Source organism: Rhipicephalus sanguineus, chromosome 10 (assembly GCF_013339695.2).
Source record: "Rhipicephalus sanguineus isolate Rsan-2018 chromosome 10, BIME_Rsan_1.4, whole genome shotgun sequence".
Lineage (NCBI taxonomy): Eukaryota > Metazoa > Arthropoda > Arachnida > Ixodida > Ixodidae > Rhipicephalus > Rhipicephalus sanguineus.
In genome coordinates this window covers 23,479,439-23,491,578 of record NC_051185.1, presented here as the reverse complement: position 1 = coordinate 23,491,578, position 12,140 = coordinate 23,479,439, and the positions used below count along the sequence as shown (strand labels likewise).

Sequence of the window (12,140 nt, the reverse complement as noted above, 5' to 3'; positions counted from 1 at the left end):
GGAAGAGGGGTGAACGGAATACCGGTGCACTGAGAGTGAGGTACACAAAATAAATCTGGCGGTGCTGTTGCGATTAAAATTTGGAGCTTTGTTTGTGCAAGGGTCGTCACAGCAATGCACTAGACGCCTAGGTGCAGCCACTTTTTATGGTTGCTGAAGTACGCAGTCCGGGACCAGTGGGGTAGGAGGCGAGCGCGCTGTCGCACTTCTTACGGACTTAGAGTCGAAGTTTGGGTAGTGTCGTGCCCTGTACCACGTTCATATGTCATACAGCCTTCTTTTTTCCTTTGTGTCTCATATTATCACATTTTATTCCCGTTGGCTCCGTAGCACAGCGCAGCTGGTGGCCTCAAGTACTTGGTAATCTCACTGCCTTCTATCTAGCCTTGTAGAAACGTTGGCTCCCCCAACGTTCTATGCCAGAACTCTCATCACTACTCGCTTCGGTGTCTCAGATGAAAGTGCCGAAGACACAGTAGCATATCTTTTCTTTTAGAATCTCCTCAGCACTTGTACAATCGATCTAATAAAGCATTGCTACATGGAGCCCACGTGTATAACGTGCTCTTTTTTTTTTTTGTAAGGCGAAAGCCTTCAATGCCTCATCAAACGCGAAATTTGACAGTCGGCGTCAGCGTTCCGCGGCGTCAGGGACGTGATGCAAAAAAAATGTGATGACGTCACGACATGACGATGAAATCATGTGATGACGTCACGATATGACGTCTCATGACGTCACATATCACATGATGAAATCATGTGAAGACGTCACGATATGACGTCTCATGACGTCACAGATCAAAATTTGTGACGTCATGATGCTGTCACAAATTTTGGCGTGACCTCACTTGACGTGACGCGATCGTCACATGATGCCGTCATCACATGACATCGTAGCTTGGTCAAAAGTGGGCAGATCACGGAGGCAATGCAAAACCACTCTAGGTGCGCAAAGCTTTTCGGAGGGTCACGGGGCAGGATGAGTACATCGATTGAGAAGAAGATGAATTTCGCCTTGGAGTCGTCTTAAATGCATAAGGGACTCTGTGAGTTTTTTTCAAATGCATGTCGCTTACCTTTCCCATCTGGTTACGTCCTCCTTCGTGGTGGTAAAACGGGGCACGGAACGCTTTAGCTGCTATGGTTGATAACACGTTGGCGTTACAAGACGTAACGGCCACGAAGTGGCTGCTGTACTATATAACGAAATGTCGCGCACGTGCACTGCCGAGTTAGCTGTACAGCACCCTGAGTGTTGTGCTACGTTGAACTAAGCCACGTCCTCCGTGATCGTGCTGTACTTGGTGTGACGAACGCTGTGACTAAACATGGCAGCTTAATGTTTCTGGCGTTGGGGTGGGCTGCAGACTCCGCTGGGTCCGCTCTTACGAAGAGGTGCAATGTCTCTGCGTGATTTAAGCATCCGGGCGTAGGCGGGAAAAACTGGTGCGCTCTCAATTATGAATAAGTAACTTGCTGAAATGCGGCTTCACGTATTCTGAGGAGAGTGAGTACGGTTGGCAATCATTCGCGCGTTCCATTTCCGCAGCTGTGACCTGTAATAGAAAACGGCGCGTGCGCGCGCTTTATCCTGTGGAACGTGGCGTGCAAAACATTCGTCTCAAAACACGACACTTGATAATAAACTCAGCATTCAGTGCCATCCAAACAACAGCGGTGAACCTGCCCTTCACATCTGTAAGAGCCGTCTAGGTTTAGTCCGCTGTCAGCTTTTAAGTGCGGACCACTTTAGGGGCCCGGGCTGTCGTATGCTGTCGTATGCTGTCGTCGTCTCATGTAGCTTGGCGTAACGCTGGCAGAACCACGTATAGCATAGCCATCTGTAGCATATTGAGTGCGCGCTCGCTGATGATGATGATGATGATGATGATGATCCTCTACACATGGCTCATACCCACACTGGGGGATTGGCCAAGAATTGTAGATATGAAGATTTAAAGTTATAACTACTGAGTTAACACAAAAGACAAGCAATCATAAAAAGAACTAGTGCAATAATTATTTCTACATTCAGCCCAGACTTCTCATCCTAACTAGAAATTAGGATAATGAAATTAATGTGGTACCGAACGTCTTCTCTTGCGCCAAGAAGACTTCTTCCTCTTGTTCTTCAAACGCCTTGATGATGATATCGAGTGCGGAGCACTTTAGGGGCCCGGGCTGTCCTATGCTGTCGTATGCTGTCGTCGCTTGGCGTGACGCAGGCAAAACCACGTATAAAAATAGAAAAAAAGATGAAGCAAGCGTGAAATAGAAAGAGAAAGAAAGGGAAAAATAGGAAGACAAATAGAAATAAATAGAAATAGAGAGAGAAAAAAAAGACAGAAAAAACTGGAAAAGAGAAAAAGAAAGAAAGGGAGGAGGAAAGAAAAACAAAACCGAAGAGAAACAAAGAAGGCTGCCCAGTTCTGCACTCCCTTCAGGCTTGGCACCACTAGCGCGAAGCTGCCTTAATTTTCTTGTTTTTGATTTCGAAATCTGCCCCTAAGCATAGTAATACGCGGTGTCAAAAATACGCATGCAAATTCGATTCACGTATGAAGTCTAATAGTGAACGGTGGAACGGTCCGTGAATCCAGCGGTCGAGGTCGGGTGGTCAACCAGGCTGAGGCCTGTTGCAAGGAGATAGAGAAGACGGCTTGAATGTTATCCTGTACAGGTTCACAGCAAGTTTTCCAAAGCGTCAGCTAAGGTATTATCTCTGATTGAACACCGATACCGGGATGTCATGGAGATTTGCAACGACGTTCAAGTTTCATCCCGAAACCAGCGACGAAACTAAACTATAGATCTGTGTGTTGTACCCGCCATACAGATACGCAAATGTTCTTGACCTCACAGTAATGAGAGAACGTAATTGGCTGGCGTAACCACGCAAGTTCAATCCGAACTGGACAATGGTACCCATGTCACCGTAGTCTTTAAGTTGTCGCTGACTATGGGAGAAGTCCATATTAAAGTTATGGGGCTGTCACCGGCTTGTAGTTGGCGCTGGTACAAGAGAAGCGTGCGCTATATACACGTGTCTGTAGCTTGTGCGGCATAGTAGGCTTCCTGGTGCTAATAGATAGAGCAGCAAGTTTTAAGGTTTGCCCACTCATCACCATCATCAGCCTGTCTTACGTCTAATGCAGGACGAAGGCTTCTTCCAGTGGTTTCCAATACACCCTGTCCTGCGCAAGCCGAGGTCAAGCTGAGTACGCTGACTTAATCCCAGCATCATGCACATAGCTTGAGCTTTTGTAATGAAAAGCTAGGGAACGCGGCCGCATATGAACAACAAAAAAAAGTGTCGTACCTGAGGCCAAGGAACACTTCACACATCAGAACCTATAATCTGGGCGAGAGTGCACAAGCATCCATAGGCAACCCAATTAAATGTGCAAGCTAAATGTAAAGATACAGTCTTGTCTTCTGTTTACGTCAAAAAGAATGACTCTTGTGTGGCTCCCTTGTGTGGTAAATAAAAGAGTAGAAAAGTTCGCACAGTATATTGAGGCCTTGAATTGATGAGACATTGTCGAACAAAGAATGTAGGAGGTCGCAAAGTTTCACCAAGAGGACATGTTTTCGCCATGTAGGTAACTGCTTTCCTTAACAATATAAAACGGGGCAACGTAGGACGAGTGAGGGAGCACAGCGCAGAGCGCTGTCCTGTGCTCCATTACTTTTATGGTGGTTGACCGCTGACCCAAAGGCCGCGGGATCGAATCCCGGCCACATTTCGATGGAGGCTACAGACCCGTGTGCTTAGATTTTGGGGGCACGTTACAGATCCCCAGGTGGTCGAAATTTCCTGAGCCCACCACTACGACGTCTTTCATAACGATATCGTAGTTTTGAGACGTAAAACCGTCCGCCGCAGTGGAGCAGTGGCTATGAAGGCTCGGCTGCTGACCCGAAGGTCGCGCGTTTGATCCCGGCCGTGGCAGTCGCATTTCGGTGGAGGCTAAGTGCTAGAGGCCCGTGCACTTAGATTTAGGTGTACATTTAAAAACCCCAGGTGGCCGAATTTTCCGGAGACCTGCACTACGGCGTCTTTCATAATCATATCGTGGTTTTGGAACGTAAGACCCCCAGATATTATTATTATGGGACGTAAGACCCCGACAATTGTTATTATATTACGTGCTCCCTTGCTCGTCTGCAATACCGTACACAAATCTTGCAGACGCCCCACCCCCTTAGAACTGGAGGAGGAGGAGTCAATTAAGCTGGTGAGCTTCAAATTGCAGCTTCACACTATGTGAGCGCTCGGCGGCTGCGAGCGCTCATAGAAGAGAACGATGATCACGTGTGCGCTCGCGTCACGGGGTCAGCAGCCACTGGCAGCGCGCAGTTGCGGCCGAGGCTAGGAATAGTTAAAGATGGTTCCTGGTCTGTCTTGGTCTCGTCCCTGAGGGGTTTCTGGGCCAGCCGCAGCCACGAAACCCCACAATATAAACGGACACAACACTCGCGAGCGAGCGCACAAAAGCCACCGAAAAGCGGGAACACGAAAAACGAGTAAAGTGAGCGATTCCAGAAGGCTTTTCTATCCCGTTTAACATATTGAACGATAATATCTATTAGCTCGTCCACTTCTATAACATTCGTTCCCGCGCGAAAATATATGCCAGAACAGAGACAGCCAAAACTTTTATTTCGCCGGCGCGAAATGTGATATCGGCAGCACGGTCGCGAAGTCATATGCTCTGCCGTTTCTTTAACGATCCACGTAGTGGAATTGCACCCTGCTTGCACCGCATTCTTTCACCGTGAGGTAGCGAAATGGTCGCTATGTCGGCTTCGAAACGAAGGCGGAACTTATGGTGTCCCAAAAGACGATGCCGCAAGCTTGTCTCGGCTTACACGAGCACGGAGACGGCGGCAAGCGACAGCCAGATAGTATATACTAAGCGGGTAAAAAAACATATAAACAAAACAAAATGAAGACGTCTGCGAGATAGCAAACGAAAGACAGCGGCCAGCGGGCGAGCCGTGAAGAATCTACAGAGGCGAGGCTTGCACGGACGACAGCTGCCGTACTACACACATGACTTATTGGTCTCGCACCGCAAGAAGAAAAGCCGGTATTCGTGGTCTGAAAGATGATTGCCACGTGGCGTGGATTTGGTGCTTCGCTGTGGCTCTGCTGCGCCTTCTTCTACTTACTGGACAGGCTTACGTGAGTGCTCGTTCCGTTGCTTCGAACATGCGGTGACAGTACAATGACGTACCTGCAAAGTTAAACAGCACGAAAGACGAGGACGCAAGAAAACGCGCCCACAGAGGACCAGTGCTGACCTGTGTGCACATGTCCTGTGTGTATTTCCTTGTGTCCTCATCTTCCGCGCTGTTTAACTTCGCAGATGTCGCACCAACTTGCACAAACCAAAGCACTCCGGTACCGTGTACCGTTTACGTTACGATATTGTTAGGGTGTCTTAACAATGCCGGTTTAACAGAACGGTTAGTGAGGAAATACCGTACCGTCGTGATCGGTATGTAGCTTTCTTAGTCTGCCAGAATTCCATGAGCCACTTCTTTTTATCTCACCACGTGACTGTATGCTATGAGCTTCTCGCTTGACTAAAACGTTTCAAAGAAAGCTACGTGCCCGTCACAATGATACGGTATACCTGTCTTTACCCGCGCGGTAAACCGGCACTGCTGAAACACTCTATTATGGTGTTGTAGCAGTGTCGGTTTAAATTGCGGTATGGAAGTACCGTACCGTCGTGGTCGGCACGTAGCTTTCTTAGTCTGCAAGATCTGTATCAGTCACTGTATTCATTTCACCAGGATAATGCAGGCCGCATTTTCGGTGGAGGCCAAGATGCTAGAGGCCCGTGTACTCAGATTTAAGTGCACATTAAAGAACCCCAGGCGGTCGAAATTTCCAGAGCCCTCGACTACGATGTCCCTCATAATCATATCGTGGTTTTGGGGTGTAAAACCCCAGCACTTACTATTATTATTATAACCGTATACGCGTAGAACAACTATCGCAGCTGAAACGTTTTTGGATAGGGATAGGGATAGGAACGTCTTTAACAGTGACAATCATACCTTACCGTTTACGCTGCAGTATTACCACTCCGTGTTAAGTGTACCACGATCCGAGAACGTTTTCCGTACCAGCAAATGTTGTTCGCACTAACAAATATTTTATTTTTGCAGTGAAGGGTGCATTGTTACTGCTCCCAGTCTCGTCAGGCTGGGCGCCCAAGAAACGGTGCTGGTCAGAAACAGGGGAAACGCACCCAAGAATGTCACCCTGCGAGCCACCGACTACCCCGCTGAAGCGCGCCTTCTCTTTGCGGAGTCATTTCTTCTGGGAGGCGGTAAGCGTAAACTGTAAACGTGAAGCGTAAGAGTGAAGCGTAAGCGTTCTAATGCGCAGGCGTTCTGAGGCGTAAACGTTCTGAAACATAGGAGCTCTGAAACGTAGCCGTTCTGTAAAGTAGGCGTTTTGAAGCATGAGTGTTGTAAAACGCAGGCGTTTTGAAGCATGAGTGTTCTAAAGTGTACGCGTTCTGAAGAGTAAGCGTGAAGGGTAAGCGTGAACTCTTGAAAAACAGCGGTTGATATGCATTTATGTAGCACGAGCAATAAATAGTTGGTGTCAAAAACATGGCGCCCGCGACACCTTCCCGGCTCACGGATGGATTTCGGCACATGCAGCAAGCGAGAGCACAACCTTCGAGATCCGATTTTGTGTATACAGACATTCATAGAGTTTCCTACAATAACAGACATTGGTCTACGTCATTTCCTTCCAAACTTATGCTTCTATGTGCACGCGAATGCTAATGAGGTGTTTTCCTTTGCAGTGTGCGAGCTTGCACACACTCAAAAGTTCATAATGTCTAACTGTCCCATGTTTAACAGGGACGCATGGTTGATTCGGCAGCATCAACTATTAGGACGGAAACGAAGGCATTACTTAGAAGAAGAGACTGTTGGGCGAGTTGGTAATGCATTCTGTAAAAACCGTTTCTCCCTTTGTCCACGTTTTTCGCACAGTTTTTACAGAAGGCATTACGTGGCACAAAACGCAGGACTGGACTGGCAACTGAAGGTTTATTAGAAAGTTTAGAAACTTAATAAGCTGAACAGTCATACTTCACCAAAAAGATCGTAATGCAATATCAGAAACTGCGAGTCGCGCGAAAAAATTGCGGCAGATCCCACGCCCTGTGGGAGTCTATTTCATGCGAAGGAGTAGTGGAGTAGCGGCTTATGGCGCACTTTGAGCGAAGTCTCACGAGGCGGATTTACGTCTTCGCGTAATTTGAGTAGTTGTGTGCATATCGGTGGCTTGCCAGGCACGTTGACTACAAATGGCGCCTAAATAGCTCACTGTCTGGCGTAACGACGACACTCACGTTACATCACAGACGTCCGTTTTATCGAAACGAAGAGCAGCGTTCGCTGGCGTATTCGTGCGGGGACAAGCAACGCTAGAATATAGCTTGCTCAGTCTTAGAAGTATTGTACTCACAGATTGAAACGCGATAGTGGGAGCGCGTGGCCGCAGGTGGAAGCAAGATAGACATCTCGGAGGCCACGGCCTGAGCAACGGCGCGTTGCCGGAGCTAATCTCGGAGGCCAGGGGGACAGACGGTTCTCGTCTGTGTCTCCTGTCTTCGTGCAAGTCGCCCTCCACTTTGTTCAAGTATTGCTCTCGCGTGAACATATACAATAATAATCAACAAGCTTTAGACGCCAATGCTTGCTTCTTCAACGCAACAGGTGAGGAAAAGCTGGTGCGCATGAAGCTGGACGAGACGAAGTTCGCCAGCGAAGACCTGCAATCGAACCGCTCGATGTTCGTTTCCCTGAGAGTCCACTGCAGCGGCGAGTTCAACAAGACGGCGGTTTTGCTGCTGAAGCCGAGTTCGGGGTACCTGTTTGTCCAGACGGACAAGCCCGTCTACAGCCAAGAGCAGCACGGTAACTACGCATCTACTCGCTTAAGTGCAATGCTTTTATTTTTTTATTGCGATAGAGGCTTGCCTATTAAGGCATAATATTTTGTGCGTATATGTGCCTTAGATGTGTGCCGTAAGACCGCTGTTGTGTATGAAGTGAAGCAGAATTTTGTGGAATCTCCTATAATGTATTCAGTGGTCATAGCTGGTCGAGTCACTGTAGCAAAGCCCGGCTTGCAGGAGGTGACGGGAGCGTTCCGACTGTTATCCTTGGCATGTATCTTTGGCATGGTATGCATCTGTTATCCTTGGCATGGTATGCATCTGCTTGCACCACTGTGATAGGGCAGTACGGAATACGGACCAAAGCTCCTCGTTACGGACACGTAGCAACCAGCGGTAAATGCGACCAGTTCCACGTTGAAATGACAGCCGGTGTAAGGGCCACCCCTGCCCGAAGCCTCCTAAGCATGACTTCCTCTGCTCTAGTTAGTTGAACGGGGGGGGGGGGGGGGAAGCAGACACATGGTGGAATCAGAGCGCGTGTATACTTTCAGAGAAAATCTTTACGGGCTCGGAGTGAATTGAAGGGTTGAGGTGGAAAGGGAATGGATGTAATTTCTGTATTAGGAGGGCAGCGTGCCTCCTGGTCAGCAGCAGTATTCTGAGGGCTCGCAGCATGGCCTTAAATCCAGTGTACCCTGATGCAAGTGGCTGTATTACGGTTCATCTTATGTATCGCCTCGCAGATTTCCATCACCTTATGAACTTTCCTTGAGTTCCTGAATAGCCGCTAAAGAATCAGTGAACATACTCGTTTACGTGCAATGCTTCCCCGTTGGCAATGTGCCACTCGAGAACGACACCACAGTGTGCGCTTGTGGTGTCGAGCTCGTTCCGTGCGTGTTCTCTAAACTATGTGTACCTTGTAACTGTAGCGCACTTTAACGAACATGCAAACAAACTACCCAACACGTCCCCCTGATAATGTGCCACTCACAGTTGGCGGTACAGATACCGTTGTTGCTCGTACGCAAGTATGGATTCTGACGAAGGCTGTACGACCAGCCGAAGCGTTAAGATGTTTGTTTTGACGTACAATGCTCATGGATTGAAACGCGACATCGTTTTTTTTTAAATATAACGAGTGATATGAATAATTCCTCGTGATAACTACGTCACGTTGCTGCATATTTGGTCGCTAAAGGTAATGTTGGCTCTGACGTAAGTTTTCGAGTCAAAACTACGCCGATATCAAATGAACTGTACGCGCTGGAAACGAAAGTACAGGGAGGATGGAAAGAAACGCGAACGGCGCGGCGCTCTGTTTTCATCGCTGTCTGACCTTGATGGCAATAAAAAGGTGCTAGATGGTTCTTGATTGTATTATGGATGACTCTAGTGGTTTTGTATCCCAATCGAGGCTACAGCTGCTTGAAAATAAACGCGAAACAGCAGAGAATGTAGATGCCACATGTTCGCGTTTCTTTCCATTCCCACTGTACGTGCATTCCTTAGCCTTTCAATCCAATATCTATCTATCTATCTATCTATCTATCTATCTATCTATCTATCTATCTATCTATCTATCTATCTATCTATCTATCTATCTATCTATCTATCTATCTATCTATCTATCTATCTATCTATCTATCTATCTATCTATCTATCTATCTATCTATCTATCTATCTATCTATCTATCTATCTATCTATCTATCTATCTATCTATCTATCTATCTCTTGTTCGTCATGCACATCTTTCTTTCAGTTCGGATACGAACTGTGGCCGTGGATGACGCCTTGTTCCCTTCAGCCGACACCGTTCACCTTGAGATTAAGGTACGAGCAATGATCATCATTCTTTTAGGAAGAAATGTTGTGGTTGAACGCGGTTAAACCAAGCTTGTTGAGCGATAGCAGCAACCACTGCGGAAAGCATGCCGCGACTGTGTCCCGCGCGTCGGCGCCCCCGCGCGGCAAGCAGCGGCACACTATCCGCAGTTCTCTTCGTATTGCCGGCGTAGGAGTCACGTGACAGAAGTTGAGGTCTGCAGGGGCGTGCGCGCCGGCTCGCGGCTCTCGCTGACCGAAGGAGAGGTGTCCGCGGGAGATGGGAACAAACGGACTCTGCGCATGACCGTTGCTATGACGACGCACATTCGAGGAGGAAATCAGCGTTGGCTGAGCTTCACGGTCAAAAGCATGCACAGGATCATTTTCTGGGTTTTTACCGGGAGGAGTAATACTGCCGCTCTAAAATATTTTACGCAGTTACGGAGGCGTTAGCCCAATAGCCGTCGAGCTGCTTTAGAAGCGTAAGCGTCGTGAAAAGTGCCATAATTTTGAAAAAATTCGCGAAGTTCGCGATTGATTGATTTGGCTGAAGTAAGCTGGTGTGGCCAAGAAAAGGATGAAGGATGACACATTTGATTTATTAGGATATTGATCGGCACGCCCTTCTGAATTATGAAGGTGCTTCATTACAACACTACACGTTCGTTAGCATGCAGAGGCTCAGGCGTAGAAGCCGGTGGTTGTATAACCTCTTCACTAAGGATCATGATAGAGTGTATACAAATTTGTAAAAAATTCAGTGATGTTAAATCCAATCTGCAGGAGACTGCACTGTACGACATTGAAAGTATGTAGTGTGATCGACGTTATTATGATTTTCAGTTGGCCGTAATGAGATGCCTTACATCCAAACCACCGACGTATCGCATTTACAATTGCTTGTTATTTCCGCCTATTTACCCATGTTCCACTTATTATACTGGATGAACTAGCCCGAATTTACATTGTAGTAGAGCGGAGAAACGTGCCGCGGGCTGTGCTGTCAGTCGAGACACTTTATTTTTAATGAAATTAGGTCAATGACTTACACTCCAAGCACATGCTCAAGTTCATTATTTTCTTAAAGGCGTACGCTTCCAGCGTTTTCTATCTTCTCTCCCGAGACAGCGTACGCTTATTGTATTAAAAGAAACGAAACATCAATGTGTATGTTTGCGCCGTGTCGGAATGGGACAAGCAGGAATTGCAGAAAACTGAAAATTTACAAAAAGCGTCATGTAAAATGACGAGGCATAATGAGCGATTCCTTCATGAGTCATTGTACGTAATGCTCTTCTATAGCTTTTTCTCGAATGTCGAGAAGTAGTCTTTCAGCGGCTTCTATAGACAAACAGTTCACAAGAAGGTCAAAACGAGCTTATGTTGTAAAATCACTGCGAAAAAAACATGTGAGGATGGAAAAGAGCGTTCATCTTGAACAATCTGCTTTGACAAGAAGGAACATGGGACTGATTTGTCGCAGAAGGAATGATACAGAGAAAAAAAAGGGCAGCGAGCTTAACATAGACTTTGTGGTGTTCTCTGGGTAGAAAATCGGATCTTTATTTTCTGGTTAACATCCCTGCCTTTCCTTATTATATTTATCGTTCTGTCTCTCTCTCTCTTTCAACCTTTCACGGTAGAGAGTGACGGGAGAGTAAGAGAGAGAGAAAGAATGAAGACTTCAGTGAAGATCCTTCTCGAGCATGGTGCAACGAATCTACAGTTAAACACCTAAATCTGCCGTCTTCAAGTGACTTTGCAAAACGCGAAGGAAAGAAGGGGAATTTTAAGGGCTCGTTTTTTTTCTTTGTTAGACATTATATTAATGACAACTGACAGACAATAATGCCAAGGAAAGTATAGGGGATGTTATTTGTAATAATTATGATATAAATGATAAGGAAGTAAAGTAGACGAAAAGAAAACCTACCGCCGGTAGGGACCGAACCATCAACCTTCGAATTACACGAATATTACTGCAAATAACATCCCCTACACTTTTCTTAGTATTATAGTCTGTCAGTTCTCATTTATTTCATAAAACGCGGTATGACTTTCTGGGGCTGGTGAACCTGGTTATACGTTATTATTGACTAGGCTCGATTCCTGATTTTTTATTCCGATCAACGCAGAATCCGCAAGACGTTGCCACTTACGCGTGGGACGTTCCGTCAGACGCTCAAAACACTGGCCTCGTCAGCCATACGTATCAACTCCCGAAGTACCCTATGTTCGGCAAGTGGAAAGTCATCGCAACGCATGGACGACATGTGAGTAGACTATCTTATCTTATACACTGCACTTTGACTATAGATCGCAGGCTGCACGCGCTTCGTGGATGTTTTATTGATTGATTGATTGATTGA

The 12,140-nt window shown here is 46.8% G+C and overlaps 1 protein-coding gene across 1 annotated transcript in view; it reads left to right on the top strand.

Annotated features, from left to right (window-relative positions):
* Positions 1-4,992: 4,992 nt before the first annotated feature.
* Positions 4,993-12,140, top strand: part of LOC119407257 (complement C3-like) — a 67,385-nt gene continuing 60,237 nt past the window's right edge. The window contains exons 1-5 of the mRNA XM_049420022.1: positions 4,993-5,188; positions 6,184-6,347; positions 7,759-7,959; positions 9,707-9,777; positions 11,907-12,044. Coding sequence (XP_049275979.1) covers positions 5,112-5,188; positions 6,184-6,347; positions 7,759-7,959; positions 9,707-9,777; positions 11,907-12,044 — 651 coding nt within the window. The 5' untranslated portion in view covers positions 4,993-5,111. The remainder of the gene's footprint in view (positions 5,189-6,183; positions 6,348-7,758; positions 7,960-9,706; positions 9,778-11,906; positions 12,045-12,140) is intronic.